Raw genomic sequence first — 20,495 nt, 5'->3', positions numbered from 1 at the left:
ATTCAATCCACAGAATAAAGGTGGTTTGTAGATTGAAGCACCCTCCTCAAAAGATAGTTTTCCAGCCATAGAAAAAAAGATTTTTAGATCAACTTGAATAACTTTCAAGACCCAAGCTCTTGATGCCAATTGTTAGAATATATGGCCTTAAACGAGAGGGGGGTGAATTGTTTAAGAAAGATTTTCGCAAACTTTTAACCTTAGAATGAAAATACTTTGAAAGAACCTTGATTAAGGATTCAGTTTTTCCAAAGCAAACAGCAAAAGCACAAAGCTGGAAAAACAATCGGTTGTTTTAGCGAAACAATCGGTTATTTATACCAGTTCCAAAATAACAAAACTGAATTAAAGAGATAGGGATAGAGAAATTGTACACAGTTGTTTATACTGGTTCACTCCAAACAAGAGCTACATCCAGTCTTCTCAGAAACCCTGAGGATATCCACTAAGCAATCACCACTTGATCACTTACACCACAACCAAGAGAATGACCTTGAACACCTCAAGAAACACACTCTCCTTGGCCAACACTAAGATTGCTGATCTTGAACACCTCAAGAACACACAGCCAATCTCAGCAAAAAAAACACACGAATTGTTCAACAGTTTACAAAGATTACACTTGTTACAGATGAATATCTGAAATCAATACAAGTAAAATCCTATTCAGCACCTTGATCAATCTCTCTACTCTTAAGTAATCTCAGAACTCTTTTAAAAACTCTTAGATCAAAACTTTGTTTCAAGATTCTTAAAACATAAAAACAGTTTTTCAGAATATATCTAAGAATATAGTTTGTTATCCAATCTTAACAAACTCTTAATTGCATTTAAAACAGATTGGTCAAAGCATTTAATGACTGGAGCGTATTCATTTAAAGCATTTAAAGCTCAGTCAAAGAAAATAGTTTTTTCTGTTATGGTTTCAAAACAAACAATCGATTGTTTCCTCGAATCAATCGGTTGTTTTGTTACTTAAAAAAATTCACCATTCAAAAACAGTTTTCAAACTTTCTCAAAAACATCTAAGTGTAAACAATCGGTTGTTTCGACAAAACAATCGGTTGTTTCAACTTAGTTTGAAAAACATTTTGCTTTGATAAAATTGAGATGCTAATTGCTTTAAGATTTAATCTAAGGGTTGATTACAACATTGAACTACCCCAGACCAAAGCTTAAACCAGCACAACAGCATCAAGCAAAGCAGAGGCTTCATCATTCTTCAAAGGATTTGGATTCTTCAAAACATTGAACACCACTTGGTTCAACATGTTAGTATTCCTATTTTATAGCTTCCAATAATTGTAATTTTATTATATATATGATTGAGTAAATCAAAATGAATAAGATTAGATTTGCAATTTTGTGCAATTACGTTCAATCAGTTGCTACAACCTTTTGCCTTCTCTTATTTCCTTCAATTAGTTCCTACAACTGGTATCAAGAGCTAGTCTGTTATCATGAACTCTACCCAATTATCAGTCCCTATCCTTGATGGAAAAAATTACAATCGGTGGTGTGTGTAAATGAGAGTTTTGTTTGATTATCATGAGTTATGGGATGTTGTTGAGAGTGGAGTGTCTGCATTAGGTGATAATGCAACTGAGGCGCAACGAGTAGCGCATCGTGATCAGAAGAAGAAGGACAATAAGGCTTTGTATCTCATCCATCAAGGGATGAATGACGAGACGTTTGAGCAAATAAAAGGAGCAACAACTGCCAGTGAGGCTTGGACAATTTTGTCAACCAATTATAAAGGTGATGATAAGATCAAAAGGGTGCGTCTTCAAACCCTAAGACGCTAATATGAATTGCTGCAGATGGAAACCACAGAGACTATTGATGTCTATATAAATAAAGTTCTTGCTTGACAAATCAGATGAAGACCAATGGTGAAACACATTCGGAGCAGACAAAGGTGGAAAAGATTTTGAGATCTTTAACTCCCAGATTGAACATGTTGTTGCCGCAATTGAAGAAGCCAATGACATTTCAAAAATGACAGTAAGGTTATTGTCTGGTTCCCTACGAGCGCATGAGCAGCGGATGAATAACAATAACATTGAAAAACCAATTGAACAGGCTTTACAAGCACAAGTCTCAATTGGTAGATCCTATCATAAACATGGTACTTATTGTAGTAAAGGTCGTGGTGGCCAGAATCATGCAGGCGCTGAGCAAAATAGCATTGGTTCCAATCACAATCCAAGTTCAAATAACTCTTGGTGTGGTGAACGTGGACACGGAGGACGAGGAGACATTTATAATAAATCAAATGTTGAGTGTTATAATTGTCATAAACGTGGCCATTATGCAAATGAGTGCAGATTAAAAGGTGATAATCATGCTGCCAATTGTGCTCAAGAAAACAATAATCACGTACAATATGAAGAGGATCATACAATACTAATAACAGCCACATCAAATGAAACCCCAAACAATCAGACTTGGTATTTGGATACAGGTTGCACAAATCATATGTGTGGTCAGAAGGAGTTGTTTGCAGATTTGGATGACTTATTTCGCACAAAAGTGAAATTCGGTGATGGCAGGTTCGTTCCGGTGACTGGAAAAGGGCGAATTCTTATCACATTGAAGAATGGTGATCATAGGTACATCTATGATGTTTTCTATGTACCTGATATGAAAAGTAATTTGTTGAGTATGAGACAACTGGCTGAGAAGGGTTATGAGATGCACATAGTTGAAAATAAATTATCAATTTTTGATAAAAAAAGGTAATTTGATTCTTAAAACCTTTTTATCAAAAAACCGCATGTTTCCAGTAGATATTCAAATGGGTGATTTCAAGTGCTAGAATGCAATAGTGAATAATGAATCGTGGTTATGACATTTACGCTTTGGACACTTAAATTTTCAGAGTTTGAAAAATCTTTCCAAAAGAAATTTAGTGAATGGTTTACCCCATATTCATCACCCTCATCAATTGTGTAAGGCTTGCATTTTTGGAAAGAATCACAGGACACCATTTGTTAAGGAGCCTTGGCGTGCAAAATTTCCTTTGGAGCTTGTTCATACAGATGTTTGTGGCCCGATAGTTGGAGGTAATAAGTATTTTTTAACCTTTATTGATGATTTTTCAAGGAAAACCTGGATTTATGTATTGAAAAGCAAGGATGAGGTATTCCACTGCTTTAAAATATTTAAAGCATTTGTTGAAAGAGAGAGTCGCAGACAAATCAAGATGGTGCGTAGTGATGGAGGAGGTGAGTGCAAGTCTAATGAATTCAAGAGGCACTGTGAAGAACTTGGGTTGCAACATAACATAACTTGCCCCTACACACCTCAACACAACGGAGTTGCTGAGAGAAAGAATAGAACAATCATGGACATGGCGAGGAGCATGCTTAAAGCGAAAGGTATGCCAAATTATTTTTGGGCTGAGGCCGTAACATGTGCGGTATATTTGATAAACAGATCACCCACTCAAAGTGTTCCTAACACAACTCCGATTGAGGCATGGAGTGGAATCAAACCCAATGTGCAACACTTGAAGGTATTTGGGTCAATTACTTATGCTCATGTCCCCAAGGCAGCAAGATCAAAGTTGGGTGATAACGCAGTGAAAACCATTTTCATTGGATATAAGCATGGGGATACAAACTGTACAATCCAATGACAAAGAAAGTGATTGTTAGTCGTGATGTTACATTTGCCGAGTGGCAATGGAATGCAGCAGCTGAAATAGATTCGAAAAAATGATATTTTTATGTTTTGAACGATGATATAGAAGATGGAGTCTCTCTTGAAGCACCTGCAGTTCAACCTGAAGCTGCAGGTCAACTTGAAGTTGTAATTCAACCTGAAGTTGCAACTCCAATTGCAACTATGATGGAGCGACCAAGAAGGCAGCAGCGACAACCTGTACATCTTCAAGATTGCGAAGTAAATCTTGATGATGAAGTTGATGACAATGGAGATTTGGTTCACTTTGTTTTTCTTGCAGAATCAGAACCTGTGAGACTTGCCGATGCCATTCAACACCCCAAATGGCAAAAGGATATGAATGAAGAATTGATGGCGATTGAGAAAAACAATATCATAACTCAAATTGGGAAGGTTGTTCCAAATCAGAATTAAGGGAGGATGTTAGTTATTCAGATTTTATTATTATTAATTCTGATTTTATTATCCTTAAACTATTTTACCGTTATATTGCATTAATGGTTAGTTTACATGCCTGTTAGTATTCCTATTTTATAGCTTCCAGTAATTGTAATTTTATTATATATATGATTGAGTAAATCAAAATGAATAAGATCAGATTTGCAATTTTGTGCAATTACGTTCAATCAGTTGCTACAACCTTTTGCCTTCTTTTATGATATGAATCCAAATAGACATGACAATAAAATTGGGAATTTAGGGTTACGGAACGGAATAAATTCAAAACAGTAACAATAAAAACCTGGATAAAGGAAGGCGCCACAAACAAAGTTTGATAAGCCTAAGGATGATCGCCACAAGAATTAGTGGATTCTTGATAAGATCGCAAGATACAGGGAAAAACCCTAGCAGAGAAACACTCTCTAAAATTATCAAAATATTCGTTCCTATTCTGAGGTTCAACAGTGTATAAATTACAAAGGTCTTTTCTTGTTTGTAAGAACATAAGACGAAACTACAATCCTTATATTTCAAGAAGGATTATTTGTCCCAGTGGTTAAGTTGATACTTTCCATTTGGTTATGGGTTCAAATCCTACTTGAGGCAAAAATAATAATATCCTTATATTTTTAAGGATCCAAACATGTTGTGCATGTAATCAACGAAGTCTTTTTAAGAATGGCTTGGTCAAGTTCCTCCTCACTATGCCCTTTGGTTTGGATGTCCTCATCATTTTATTTCCTTCAATTAGTTCCTACACTACTAACATTTCCTAATATTTATTTCTCTCTCATAAAACAGACGCTCCCTCTCATTATGCAATTAATTTTCAAAATAAATTATCTCTTTCAATTCATAATCACTTCTCCACCTCTCTTTCAATTCAAAACCGCTTTTCCACCTCTCTTTCAATTCAAAATCGCCGCACTACGTATACCAAATATTGTAGAAAAAATAAGAAATGACACAATGACCATAATACAATAATAAAATTAAATATTAATATAAGGATAAAATAGGAAAAAAATTAAGAGCAGTTAAGAGGAGAATCTCCTTTATATATAGATATAGATAATATATATAGTTATAGATAATATATTATTCATCTTAATTACTATTATTTAATTTTTAAAACTTCTTTATCATGACACATTCAACCTATTTTTCTTCTTTTAAACAATAACTTAAATTTAAATATCATAATTCTAACCAATCCTAATTTTAATTTTTAAACACCATCAATAAATATGGTTTTCCATGATTAAACTTATTTACCATTTTAAATTTTGTTTCATTTATAATTTTTTTAAAAGTTCAAAACTATTGTATATTGTAGAAAAAATCCCGATAACCTGTAATAGGGGAAAAATATACTTCTATATTCGATCCTATTTTTAAAATAATGATAGTTATTATAATAATATATAATAAAATAAAAAGTAAGAAAATGTATGGTTGTGAATAAAGGAAATGGAAGATGATGTTTTGTTAGGTACACTGACAGAGATGGAATCACTTTTAAGAAAGGTGAAGCAATTATTTAACGATGCATGGAGTCTTAGAAACTCTCTTTTTTGTCCTAATTCCCCAATTATTGATTCCAACTGGGATATCAACTTCTCATTACCATAATTGCTTTATAATACTCTTCTCAAAACTTATAATTATTCTCTATTTTTCTAGTGCATAGTGCTGTTGGAAGAGCATCAAATTTCCAATCCTCTAATTGGAACAAAACCAAACTACACCCTCTTCAACACACACTTCTACTATCCAAATTTATAATTTAATTCATATTTCTTTTAATTATTGAAAAAATTGAACTCAATTTTAAATATTATATTTTATTAGCAGACTTATAAGATTCGAGTGTTGTGATTCTAATATAAAATCTTTGTTGATAAATTTCAACATATATATTCTTGACAAGGAGTGTTATGATGTGAAAGCAATCACGGCAGTGGAAGTGTTTGAGAACGAAATGTTAAAGAAAAAGGTGAACGAAAATAAGAAAAGGAATATATATGACACATCAAGTAAAACCTTTCTTTAACGTATGTTATATTGTTTTTTTTTAATTCATCAAAGTTAAAATTCTAATAATATTTTTTAAAAAAATATTAATTTGGTAACTGCATATTTAAAAACATCAATTTACCATTGTGATTTGATTTAAAATTATTTTACTTTAATTTTTTTTTTTAGTCCTAATATAATGCAATGTTGTCAACACATTAATAACAAGAATTTTACTTTTTCTCTTATGCATTTTTTTTTCTTTCTTTTTTTATATTGAAAGAAAAAATATAATTTTACTAGTATGGACTGACCGGTCATTACCATAGTTCGATCTTCCTGATCGACATACTTAAATTCATTTAATGTTCAAACCAAGGTCAGTGAAGTTAAACTACCATTCCACTAATCATACCCAATAAGGTAAGCTCATTAAAATAATATAAATAGTGTACACCTCCGAGTACCAAATACCCTTTTTTGTTGACTTGAGCGTCAGAGTGTCTTCTGCAGGTATCTTCCATTCGGCATCCCCATGAGACTGAGAGACCGACACCTGGCGAGAAGAATCACAACGAGACTCTAACAACCTGCTCGAAGAAAAGAAGAAGACAAAATCTTTCAATAGTTCTCTAGGTCTCATTTTCCTAGTAAGAACAATAATGATTCTTGATATACAAGACACACCGAGTATTCATGTTGTTGCTGTGTTCTACCTTTACATCATATTGAACATTAATATAATCAAAGAACCAAAGATTACATTATTAGACATTTGAATTAGTCTTACTGATAATGAGTTATAACAATGTAAAAAAACTTTAGACATTTGATAAAAAGACACAAGAATGAGTTGCATTATGGAGTGAAGAGGTGAACATAAATGGTGCAGAAACTGTTCCACACATGGATTTGGGTGTTGAATCTGTTTTAGAAACATTCACCATTACATCCATCTATAATGTGGTGGTCTAATTTCAATGGCATAAAAGAAAAAGTCAACCGAAAGGAGTCTGATTTGGTAGGCTAAGGTAGCACTAAAATAGCACTCAAGAATTTTCCTGCATGGAATTGACTTTGCCTCAATCTTCACTCCATCCACTTGTGGCCTTTCATTTACCAGAGAGGTCTTTTGTGACCTCTGGTTGTGGAAGTGTGGTGTGTGCAAAACCACCACCACAATCTCCATAAATTTAAAATAACACAAACACACCCATAAACATGGTTAAAGTTAAGATATGTATGGATTCATGTAATAAAAAATGTTATCTGTCTAGTTCATACCATGAACAATATTTCCTTTACATTACAGAGTCAAACAAGCACTGCTTTCTCTAATAAGTCTGCTCATTTTTTATAATAATTACAATAATAATCTTTTTTATTTGATAAAAATATAATAAACTCGTTATTATGACAATACGTGATTATTAAACTGGTTTCTTATTTTCAGTTTTTAGTTTTATAGTTATAAATAAAATTAAGAAATTGATTAGAAATAAAAAAAAAGTTGGGAGCATGTGGTGGGTAGTAGACTTGACCAATTTTGGTCCAACCAATGTGCAATTAATTGCATCTTTATCATATATCTGAATATTGAATGCAACCCACAAAACGAGGATTATTGTGATACCTATTCCTATTGTGTGTGATTTTAAATAACACATTCATTAATTCATTCGTCTTAAGTCCTTAGTGGCCATGAATCCTCGGAATTCAATTAATTCCACATATCACATTCAAGTTCAAACTTATAGATATTATTAATTAATTGATAATAGACTGACACTAATGTTACAACATATTCCAATATTTAATATTAAAAGAAAATCATCGCAATTTAATAAATTTATATAAAATTTACAATAATTAGATCACCAAGTGGTAAAATAACTAAAGTAATTAGGGGTGACAAAGCGGGTCGGCCCGTCCCTCCGTCCCGCTTAGGTCCACAAAATGTGGTTGGGTTGGCCCGTCCCGCATACAAAATGCGGACTTGCGAGGCGGCCTGCTTTTTTTTTTTAATGTAGAGGAGGAGTGGAGGCAGTATCGGTGGCAGCAGCAGATCGACAGTAGCAGAATCGCAAGCGGAGCGAGTGGCGATGCTGCAAAGGAGAGTGCGTCATGTATTATGTGCGTTTTTTGGAACAACGTAACTGCTTCGTGTTTTGAGTGAAAACTTAATTTTCTTTCACTTAAAGTTGTCACTCCTCTACTGGATCATTGTTGTCAAGTCAATTAATTTTTTTATTTTTTATTTTTTATTTGCAGACTAGCGTGCCAGCTCGCCCCGCTGCTGGCCCGCATGGGCCGCGAGTTATGCGGGGCAAACTAATTCGGGTCAGCGGGTTGAAAACGTCAACCCGCCCCACATTTTTTAGTGTAGGTCAACCCGCACGACCCGCCTCACTTTATCACCCCTAAACGTAATTAAGAGATAAAGTACAGTTATAATTGTTGATTAAAAATCAACAAATTAAAATTAGAATAAAATTAAATATATATTATAAAATACGTAGTTTAAATTCAGTTAATCTATATCTATATATAAAAAGATTTTTCATTATAACGATTTTTGGTTCTACACAAATTTATTTCTATTTTATCCTTATATCAATATTTCATTTTATTATTTTATTTTGATTGTTTCATCATTTTATAATTACTTAAATTTAAAACTAAAAAAAGAGTTAATATTGATTTTGAAAGAAACTGTTTTGCACTACATTTATTTGAAAAGAATGAGTCAAATAAAACTTTGAATTGAAAGGTGGTTTAATGACCGTTACTTTAACTCCACAAACAAGAAGAAAGAAACATCAAAAAATGAATGTAAACCGTAAAAATTATTTACAGAAGAGAAAGAAGATAAAATAGCAGAATATCCCAAACTGTTACTTGAATACATAACATTCAGATTTTTGCACAAGTAGAGTTATCTTAATGTCATTGCTGATGTGGACGTCGACGGAGAAGATGAATGTGTTCCGAATATGATATTGTTGTGGAGAATAGGAAAATGAGTAGAAAATAGATATTTTCTTAGGATTTGTTGGTGGAGTTTCTCATCTTATTTTTATTTTCATTATTATATTCTTCTTTTTTAGTTTTATATTAGTAAAAAATCAAAACTAGTGATTTACTAGAAAAAATGTTTCTATCTTATTTTTTTCTTAGTGATATTTAAAAAATACAAATACACATAATATAATTATAATAATAATAATAAAAAAAAGTAAAAAATAGGGATACACAAACTCGAAAGTATTTGTGTTTCTGTTAACATTTTATTTTATAGGGAAGATAAACCCAACCAATATATTTTATACGATTAATTTAAATAGTCTGGTATGTGAAAAAAGAACTATATGATAAAATTATGAATAACATTAATTTTAAGATTATATGTAATGTTGTTTAAAATGAATTAGTAGCAGAACGTTTGGTATGAAAATGGGTTTGGGTGGTGAAAGTGGTAGGGTGAAAAGAGAAAAGAGGAAAGAAAAGTAGAAAAGAATGTAAATAAGAGTGGAGTGAGGGCATTGGCATTATTAAACATGTGTGCTTTATGTTCCACTTTCCATACCTTTCCTTTCCACTTCACACCTCACATTTTCTTCTATTCTCTTCTCTAATTAATTTCATTTCTTTTCTCATCCCACCCAACCCTTATTTTGGATCACTACTTAAACACATCAAAACTAATTTCATTATTCACTTTATTTCATTTCAAATTACCTCATTTATTTTTTTATAATTATATTACACTCAAATTAATAAAGAAAAAGTATCAACATCTCTATAATTTAAAATGGATACATTTAGATATTGTCTTTTTATAAATCATATAATTTTCTTCCTCGATCACTAAATCATAAAATTTAGTATGCAGCAAAATAAAATACCTTTCAAACAACCTATTTCCCTATTTCTATGTTTTTGAATATTTTATCATTATTCTTACTTGTACTTGAGGCTAAGACTACCAATTTATTTATTATAAAATTTAATTAAATAAAGCAAATATTTATTTTATATAACGTAAAGTATTATTTTTCAATTAAAATACATGTGTTAAAGAAACTCTCTCTGTCCTCATTTTCTGATTCAAATATATTTATTATTAATTTTAATTATATTAAAAATGAACATTTCACCTTTTGAAATCTCTCTTCTAGCTAAGTTTTTTATAGTGTTTTTGAAAAATTAAAAAAATACCACGTTCTAGTTCACACACTCACAAAACACGGTATATAAAAAAATTGAACACAACACCAGAGGTCTGTTAGTTGAAAAGATAAAATGGCGTCACGGAGGAATTGACGCCTTCTGGAACCAGTTTTCTCTACATTTTCATGGAGAAAAAATGAGACAACGACTGTGCCATAACATGTAGGAGATAACGAAGTCCGATCTAACCAGGGAAAATTTAAAAAACCGGATTCAACTATACTGATGCAGGTTGCAGAGAATAAGATATCACACAATTGCCCTGGGAGCGCACAAATGCAATAATACAACTGATAGTTACAGTCCTAACCATATCAATCTGACACTACTGAACTAATTCCTAACAGAATTTAAAAAAACTACACACGAGCAGCTATTTCATATTATACATTATACATACTATATATATAGACAATATATATTATATATATTTTATAAGAAAAGGATCCATGAATTTAGAGTTAATAGAATTAACTTAAGGCAAGAACCTATTGCCGTTATCCTCCCTTACCTTGAATCTGGCCTCAGATTCCGGCTGCGGCGGGGGAGCGGAGCTTGAGCTCGACGGAGCAGGGATCCCACCGCACTTGTCACACCGAGAAATCACCAGAATCTGACGGCACGACGGACACGAAGAGTGCGATCTGAGCCAGCCGTCGATGCAGCTGACGTGGAATCCATGTCCGCACTGAGGCAGCACTCGGATTTCGTCTCCGGCGGCGAACTCCGAGAGGCATATAGCGCAATCGGCGAATTTAACGGCGGATTCGGCGTTGGCGGTGAGCTTGGGGAGGGAGCGGAGAACCTTCTTCTTGACGCCTTTGTTGGCGGCGGCGGGAGGAGGCTGGGGAGTGGAGGCAGAAGAGAAGCGGAGGCGGCGGAGACAGCCGCAGCGCGCGACGGCGACGAGGCCAAGGACGCAGATGAGCGCGCAGAGGAGGGCGGCGAGGATAACGACGAAGTCGGAGTCGACAACGGCGGAGGAGTCGTCAGACGACTTGCTCTCGCCTAAATATCTGAAGGGACGAGTCATGTGTTTGGAGAGAGACGGAAAAGAGTGCGTTTCAAGTTTTGGGTTTCTTTGGTTGGACTTACACTATAACTAACTACTACTGCGCTACACCTCTCTTCGTATCGTATTTATAACTATATTCCCTTCCAACTATTCTTATTCCTCCCACTCCTTTATTTTTACTTCACCAATTCATTTCAATTTCATTACCACTTCAAATTACCTCCATTCAAACATAAAGACTGAATTAAAAATATTATATATAAATTAAGTACATACAAGAAACCTGCATTAACAACAATTAAATTGATAAAATTTATGAATAAAATTATATTGGGACGAGAAAATAAATTATATAATAATAATATAACATAATTTTACCCTATAATATGATTACACTCATATAATCATAAAAACCATATATCATAACTTTATTAACCTTTATAATAATCATCTTAAAAATCTCATTAGCAATAATTTTTATTTTGAACTCGTACTGTGTTACACACCCTCTCCTTTTCAATTCTTTAACAGCAATCCCACGGCAAAAACGCATAAATGACTTTGACTTTAAGGCACAATCATCTTATGTCACCCTGGAAATCACTATTGGATAATCTAATTTAGCATTTTGTCAAAAAAGTTGCAGAAAAAAAATTAAAAAGCAAAATTAATCATTACGAGATAAATCTACTTTACATCTCAACTTTTAAATGTTAGAAGTATATAAAATAATCTTAAAGAAAGAATTTTGATTTATTTCCCAACTTTTTTCCCTAAAAGTCTTTATCAATTTATACATCTATTTCTTTATCGCTTTAATAATACAGGTGAACTCATCCAATTTCAGCTGATGACATCTTACAGACGCAGTGAAGAATTTAATTTCAACACAAATTGTAAAATAAATATTAAATAATACGCGAACTTCATATTCAACAAATCACTTTAGTTCCTGCAAAGTAATGCGCATGACTAAACATAAATTTATGAATGGTCCCTTTTATAAGGCAGGCTTAAGGTTAGGGCGAGAAACAGAACACGTCTACAAAAAATGACAAGCAGAAGATGAATACAGAAAAAGCTCTCTGCACTTCTCACAAGTCATATCTCACGTTCCATCTACCTTTGTAATCGGCATTTATTGTCCAATTATTCTCCCTAATCTGCAGGTAAGGAACCTGAAACAAGAGTTTCAACATGGAATGTAGCATTAAGAAAAGGCATCATGAATAATATAACAGCATGCCAAAATTGGGGAATGGTACACAGAACTACATCATTAAATATCAAAAATATCTTTGACAAAATGACACCAATTGCAGCTTCACGGATTATGCTAACTTTCTAATTCCAGAAAACCATTGGGTTGCTACCAGATGAAACATCAACAACAAACTACAGTAATTTTACTATTTTTGTACCCGAACTAAATTAATGGGAGTTAAATAAACCTATTTCCCACTAAAACACATGCATCCATTGTTCCGTATAAATTGGACATGACTTCGACTTTAATACACTTGTTGGCTTTTGGTAAAATGCTTAAGCACTAACACACAGCTGCAGTCACATTTGATATCTAGGCTTAAATCATGGTTACTTAACTAACAGAACAGAACAAATTCTAATAAAATGATTCTTCCCCTTTCCATTCAATCTCGACAGAACACATGGATTCAATACAATGCCTTTTGCGCTTGTAGGTAACTAAGGAGATATAGGAAAAAGGAATAATCGTAAACGAATGCCAGTTCTAACAAACTAGTGTTGATATTCTAGATATCAATGCAGTGAGAATATTCTAGACATATAGGTGAAGGCAGGCCTCCTTAATTGGGCTGCAGTGTCAATATCATGGGCCTTGCAGCTAATTATTTTTACTAAATACAGTTCAATCCAGTTCCAACTCATCAGTTTCATACAGAATCAAGAAACCCAAATCCAACAATAACTGCAATGAGATTGAGAGAATGATGGAAAAAAAATAGTGGCAGAAAAGGGATTTCTCTTCATCTAGGGGTGGGGAAGGGAAAATGTTAAGTGAATTCATTGGGCTCACAAAAAAAATCCCTGAAGACAGACAGAAAACATAATGACATGAGGAAAGTAATTGGAAGGAGAAAGGAGAACCTGTTCAAAAATTTCGTATCCAAGTCTAAGTCTAATATCTTGATCCTTCTGAAAATTGAAGAGGTTCCAGGAAAACTCGGCAGCTCCTCTGGACTTGCGCTGGAAAAGAAAAAGAATTAAGCATTTGAAGGAAAAAGGAAATGAGGAATTGAAAGGTAAGATTAGAGAAAACCTCTTTAAAGTCCTTGTCAACATCGCATCCTCCTTTGATTTTAAAATTGAGAAAGCCGTCAAGTGTGACAGGAAAGGTTTTCTTGGCATTGACTGTGTAGCGCAACTTTTCACGCTTATCGTAACGCAATCCAACGCCAAGGGTTGCCGATAACTGCAAAAGAGTGAGAGGGAATATGAATAGATAATGCGAGATAGGGTTTAGGGCGGGGGATGAAGAGAAAAGGAAGAGTCACATTGGGATAGATATGTCTGATGAGGGCACTGGAGGAAGTTGGTTGTCCAAGTTTTGTGTCAAGTTCTCCGTGCACCTGGGAGAGAAGGAGAGGTGTAAAATTAGACAAGGGAGAGAAGAAATTTGGTGAGTGAGATGGATTACCTGGAAGTAGGTGTTGGAGTCGATTCGGAGTTTTTCCTTCGCATTGATTCGTAGAGCTTTGGAATCTTCTCCATATCTCAGAGAGGTCTCCATTTTCTTTCCTGATAAAACTACTATATCTTCACTCAACTAACTCCAACTTTAGCTATTAGATACAACAACAACCCTAGGATTCTGTTTTCCTCCTTTTTTTTTTCTGCATGGGCCCTTTCACTCCATTTTCATGCCACATAAGCCCAACCATTACTGCTTTTCTTTTCTTTTATTCATTAACATCATATTTTATTTTACTACTCTCTCTCAACTCCTTTCTCATCCAAATAAAATGTTATATACGATCAGACTAGCCACGTTCACAATACGATTGGTTAGATTAGTTTGCTTGTAATCTTCTATAAATAAATTAACATTTGAATACACTTCACCTTTAACTCGAATTTCTCCAAGAAAAAATAAGTTGTTTCCAAAATTTATAAGAGATTATTTTTTTTAAAAAAAGGAGGTTCCATTTACTTTATTTAATCAACACCCTCTTCGACATTTGAATACACTTAACCATTTGTTTCACGACTTCTGCTGGGGGTGGGAAAAGTAGGGAAGTCTCCCACAGTGGGAGATGGCTTAGTGACCATTGGATATTTTTCTTTTTAATTTGATGGTGGTAGGGTTTATTTTTGTTGGTTTTTCACTTTTTCTTTCATTTTTCCTTATTTGTTCCTAGCTTTTTTATTCAACCAAAGCCTCAACTGTACGTGCATCTTTATTGGAGCAATTTTCGACGATCCACGAACCATCCACTCCATGGCTAAACTTGACTTTTGCTTTCTGCACCCAATAAACACAAAATGATAAAAATGTCTTCTTTACCTTTTAAGTAAAAGTGAGAATGTAGTTTGGATTTCCCAAAATACAATTCTGGATTTGAGCTTCTGGAACACCTTTCATGATTAAGTTTTTTCGGAACCATTTTTGAAATTCATTTCTGTAACGCAAAAACATATATTTAGGATTTTGTTTTCTAAAATGTATTTTTTCAAATTTCAAATTGCAGAATAAAGGACAACTCTAGGATTTCTAAAAAATGATAGGACACAAGTTCAAATTTATTGGTTCCAGGAAGCAAAAGCCGCTGAAGTTTTTCATCCGTACCTCAACCACCGAGAACCACAAAATTCTCCTCGTGGTGGGGGGACATGTCAAGGTTTCTCCCACCCTAGCCGTGTCTTGTTTAATTTCATCCGACGGTTTACACAATGGTGGAGAAGAGAGGATCCGGTTCCCAAACAAAAGAGTATAAGGGTATTGACGAGCATTCAGGAATGTATGTAATTAGCGACAATTAAGATCGAGATCAATAGTCAAACATATTTATGCTAACTGTTCTATAAATTACTGGTAGACAATAGTCTGCAAAAAAAATCTGACCCATAGAAGTATCACTTATCTCTTTGCAATTATCAAACCGCAAGAAAACTTCTGACCTAAATAAAGTAAAACAAGGTCAAAATGGGGCATATTATCATCTCGAGCAGCACAGTCACCTATCATATCTCATCAATCAAGTCCATAAGATCATCAACCTCCCGTCTCAAAGCAGTAATTTTCTGCTGATACGAAGCAATCCGATTCTCAATTTCCCTTCCTCCTAACTTCTTCTCATAGCCGTCTACAACTGTAGTGTGTTTCAATACAAGTTTCTCCTGCAACTCCCTCTCCTTAGTAACAAGTTCCTCCACCTGAAAACAAAAATATAAATTCTGTAACCACAAATCGAGAGAGAAGATAATCCATTGAAGAAACCATTTATAAGATAACCTTTGGTAATATATGAGCAGCTTGTGGAGAAGATTGCAAAAATGCCAATGGTTGCTTCAACTCTTTAGACAGCTCTTTCAATGAGCTATCTACTGATTTTCTAGTTGCTTTACAGGCTTGAACGTCTCCGGTCCTAGAAAGATCATGCAATGACGTTTCTAGCTTGTCATGTGCTATTAAGAAACGGTTAATGATACCGTGGACCAGCTGAGTAATTGCTTGTACCTGCATAGCAAAAAACATGGGTACAATATAAGTACTGCATTCAACTGCACATACTGGATTCATACATGATACAAGTTGATTACCTCGTCCCACTGGAGCTTTGCCAAATAAGATGCAGAAGATTTGGAGATTGATATATCTACATGTGAGTAGACAATGCAAGCAACAAACAGAAAGAAAAACCCAGAAATCAACATCAAAGGCTCCCTGAGCATAGAAAGACTGTTGAACTTATAGTAGACCTGCAATACAAACAATAATAATAAATAGTATACCTAGTCAAATTTTCAGAAGGAAAACAAATATTGCACACCAAGTAATCAAATCATAATTTCCTTGTCCCTAGTTTTTGTCTCTATCTGATGATGGGTATACTTGATAATACAATGAAAGCAAGTCATACGTAAATTGGCAAAAAAAATCCAATTATAAATATATTGACAGTGAAAACCAATTCAATGAGGTGACCAGCAGTCCATGAGATTCATGGATATTAATTTCTCTCCTAATAAATTTTAAGAAAATTGTGTTACTCTTGTCCAGTTCTTCAGAATCTTAATAATGCTAATACCACCCTTGAAAACATAACCTTTGTGGATCTACGAAGTTGAAAATGCATTCTGTGTTTTTGGTTGCTAGATATTACAAAGTTAGCACGTCTAGCCTCATTAAAGATGCAACAGTAATACCTGGAAATGCTCATTATGCTCAGGGACAACATTGTTCTTCTCCAGAACAACAACAGGTCTACCAACAATATCCAAGTGAGAAATCTTCGTCTGCAACAATTACATGGAAGGAATATAAAGCTTAATCAAGAAATGGAAAGCAATGCTTTGGTGGAAGATACCAATATAGCTATACCTCCTGCCCTTCTTTCACAGGAAATGGAACAGATACTGAAATGTCTTTAGAACCCTCTGGCAAAACAACCTGGAATTTACAAGCATCGGGTAGATGTAATGTAACCATTATTCAATCTGGCAATACTACAACACACAGAGAACAACTGAAATAGAGAATAGGGAATATTGCAAAAAAAAAAAAAAGAATTCTTGGTAAAAACATTTCCAGTCTAGGATCAATTAACTATTCACAAAGTCACATGTCAGTAAGTGGTTACTTGTTAACAACTCAGTACCAATTAATTAAAATTCACAACTATATTATCATTATTTAATCATGGACGACTGTGATACATTCATATTCGGATAAAGAAATTTATTTTTCCCTGGTATATGTCTTCCTACCTTGAAAAGTTAAAAGTGAAATGTGATGTTGCACAAGTCAGACTAACAAATTCTCCATTGAAAGATCACCTTCCAAGTTTCCAACGAACAAAAATGAAAACTAAAGAGAAATATATATTGTCAAGACAAAATAAACTCAGTCACCTTCACAAAAAGATTGTCAATCACCAACTCGTTGATAGGGGCACCAAAAGTGATATTAAGGAAGCGCTTTCCATCCAATCCGAATAAGAAGTCCTGAAGTGGCAAGCCATATCCAATAGTAAAGGCAGTTTTCCAGCCACCAAACATAGGGTACCTAGGTTCAATCTCCAGTTCTGTCTGTGATTTTTAAAGAATCGTTATTTTTGGTAAATGCTTTTCAAAAAGATTTCACAGTCAAATTTTATCAAATGCGTATCCACCTTTTTTGAATCACCCCATAAACTAGAAGTGGAAATGTTGCCAATTTCATCCCTGTAGTACACAGAATGAGCTCTTGGTGGCAGCTTGGCAACAAGACGCCTAAAGGCTGATGCACCCCTTAAATATGGCCTGGTCTGATAGTCAAGCCTGTAGGAGAAAAGAAGCTATTCACATGCCACACTATCAAAACAATCAAATAACTAAGAATGAAAAAAAAAGGATACCTAGAAAATTCTCCTTTGCTCTGAGCACCAGCATGAATAATATCGTAATGCTCTGTGATCTGTACATTGCCCCAATGGGAAATTTCGATCTCCCGCACTAACTCTTTAGCAACAGCAAAGGGTTGGTTATTCTCAAAGTGAATAACCATTGGTAAGAATGAGAAAGGGGGAAGATTCTCATATGGACCATATTTTAATTCAGATCCCTGAAGTTTAGCATTTTCTAGTTTTGAATAGGACTCTATTCTTGCATCAGGCAACTTAAGAGTGAGTGATTGGGCATTGACGACATACGGAGAGAGATATTGTGCACTCTCTTGAAACAGTAGAAGTTGGATGTCACCCTGGTTGATTTTCTCTGGAAATGGTTGCAGTGTGTGGGTAAAAACAGCCAAGACATTTAACATCAAACTATGTCCCTTCTCAAGCCCCTTTGGTAAAGATACGGAGTAAATTGTCAAGGCAGGAGGTACATCATTGGGTTGGACAGCTTTAACGGGTAAACCAACACCAGAAGATGTTTTTACTTTTCCCTTCCCTTCGACAAGTGTTGCTTTCAAGTATGCCAAGTGTTTTGCCTGGTTTTCAGGAAAGGACAGCAAAATCTCAGACACAACATCAGATCCCGTGTTCTCCACCTGCAAAAAATGGACAGGAAGCGTGTCATAAAGTGAAGATGATAGGAATGAGAAGTATATTAGAAAATGAAAGGAGATAAGATATGGTAATTGGCAGCTAATAGAAATTATATTTGTTTAGTGACTTTAACAAGAATTTTTTTCTTTCAAATTTAGAAGGAAAAATAATTCACATCCAAAATCTATTTATTATTTAGTCGGAGTTTCTAAACTATAGTTCATGTTGTGCTTCTTCCAGAAGTTAAGTTGTCATTTACCCACCTACCATACAGTTCAGTTTAAATGAAAAACATTAATAAGGTAAATTACAACGTTTTGGAGACAAATGGAATGAAAACTCTCAAGTAAACTCAAGAAATTACAATAAATAGATGAAGGAAAGAAAATTAATGATTTTTTGAGCACCTTTAGGGAAGTAGTGATGCGCACAACTTGTGATGTTAGATCAATCTGCAAACACAAAAAATTGACAGAAGAAGCATACACCACAATTATTAGATACAGAGGACTTAATATTTACAGGTACGGAAGAAAACAAGCAGTTCCGAATTCTAAATTCAAATTCTACAAAGGAAATTAAGGAGCAAGCAAGTAAATGAAGTCATTCATGTCTCGGGATGAATTCTTCTGGTTCTGCGTCAGCGAGTGTAAACCGTGTTTTTTTATTACTTAATCGACATGAAACATAAGCATATATTAAATAGAATAGGGCAAGAGATGTAATAATGTAGATCGGATGAAATTTGATCGGTAATGTGAAACCGAAACCCTTGGGAGTGCAATAGAATGGGGAGTGCTAAGGGGCTCGGCGTATTGTAATGCGCAGTGAAGAAAAGAGAAAGCGCAAACGATGCGAGATCGAAACCCTAAAAGGAGAAGGGAAAACAGAATGTGAGGAGACTTACACGACGGTCAACCTTGGCGAGGATCAGATCCGAAGCAGAGAAGACGGGCGAAGACAGAAAGGCAAATGCAAAGAGAATCGGAAACAGAATCGAGCTCATCATGCCTCTTTTCATTGTTTTCTTCTTCTTCTTCTTCTTCCTCTTCTTCTTCTGCCACTGCTGCTTCAACTCATTCGCTGCATTTGGGACCAAACAGCCCACAAGACTCTGATGTTTTTGTTGAACAACCCAACTGTTAGCGAGTAATTTACCACTTTGCACTGTCTTTTAGTGTTAATAATAATAATAGAAAAAAAGTAAAATAATAAATTGAACCTATTATTTGAGTACAACATAATTTCAAGTTTCACGAGATAATATTATTAATTAAAAAGTAATATTAAGAATATGAATAAACCATTATAAAAATGGATTTTAAGAAAATAATTAATGGATTATATATTTTTAATAGTATGTATATCATTAATTTAAATATGTAAAATATCTTTAGAAAAAGGTATAAGTTATTGAAATTGCAGGAAGAACTTCTATAATTTATACAATTTACGGAGTTTTAGGTTTAAATTTTATTAGCATAAATATACGTGTTACCAAATTAAATTTTTGGTAAGACATCCTTAGTTTTATCAGATATGTTTTTAATTGGTAACCTAATTTGTGTATTACATAAAATAAAATAATTTTCATCTTCAACAAACACAAATATTTTAAATGACTATTTCTAATATATAATTACATTATGATTAAAATATATATATATATATATATAAAAAACATGCACTAACAATATAAAGTTTGTTTCGTAACAATGTTAATTTTTTTTAATTAATTGACCGCGTAAAGAAAATTACATTGACAACGCAAATTTATTAAGCTCTCTTAAAAAAGTAATAAATAAATATAGTTAAAATAAAACTTGTATTACAATAAATTTTGTAATATTCACAGTGTCAGATGTTAATAT

The 20,495-nt window shown here is 33.9% G+C and overlaps 3 protein-coding genes across 3 annotated transcripts; all 3 read right to left on the bottom strand.

Annotated features, from left to right (window-relative positions):
- Positions 1-10,572: 10,572 nt before the first annotated feature.
- LOC137820630 (RING-H2 finger protein ATL80) lies at positions 10,573-11,503 on the bottom strand. The gene has a single exon (XM_068624803.2). It carries the CDS (start codon positions 11,405-11,407, stop codon positions 10,850-10,852), a length of 558 nt encoding a protein of 185 aa, XP_068480904.1. The 5' UTR covers positions 11,408-11,503; the 3' UTR covers positions 10,573-10,849.
- Positions 11,504-12,283: 780 nt separating this feature from the next.
- LOC137820631 (outer envelope pore protein 21, chloroplastic) lies at positions 12,284-14,232 on the bottom strand. The gene is made up of 5 exons (XM_068624804.2): positions 14,070-14,232; positions 13,927-14,001; positions 13,692-13,844; positions 13,520-13,618; positions 12,284-12,567 (listed from the first exon to the last, which is right to left on the bottom strand). Exons 1-5 carry the CDS (start codon positions 14,160-14,162, stop codon positions 12,484-12,486), a joined length of 504 nt encoding a protein of 167 aa, XP_068480905.2. The 5' UTR covers positions 14,163-14,232; the 3' UTR covers positions 12,284-12,483.
- A 1,157-nt stretch (positions 14,233-15,389) lies between these two features.
- Positions 15,390-19,797, bottom strand: LOC137820629 (Ribophorin I). Its single transcript, XM_068624802.1, has 10 exons — positions 19,532-19,797; positions 19,032-19,076; positions 17,989-18,626; positions 17,764-17,911; positions 17,504-17,680; positions 16,974-17,042; positions 16,799-16,888; positions 16,193-16,351; positions 15,885-16,109; positions 15,390-15,805 (listed from the first exon to the last, which is right to left on the bottom strand). Exons 1-10 carry the CDS (start codon positions 19,643-19,645, stop codon positions 15,614-15,616), a joined length of 1,857 nt encoding a protein of 618 aa, XP_068480903.1. The 5' UTR covers positions 19,646-19,797; the 3' UTR covers positions 15,390-15,613.
- Positions 19,798-20,495: the final 698 nt, after the last annotated feature.

Source organism: Phaseolus vulgaris, chromosome 9 (assembly GCF_051622355.1).
Source record: "Phaseolus vulgaris cultivar YP4 chromosome 9, ASM5162235v1, whole genome shotgun sequence".
Taxonomy (NCBI): Eukaryota; Viridiplantae; Streptophyta; class Magnoliopsida; order Fabales; family Fabaceae; genus Phaseolus; species Phaseolus vulgaris.
Note: the sequence above shows the minus strand (reverse complement) of the source record. Positions and strands in the feature narration are given on the sequence as shown.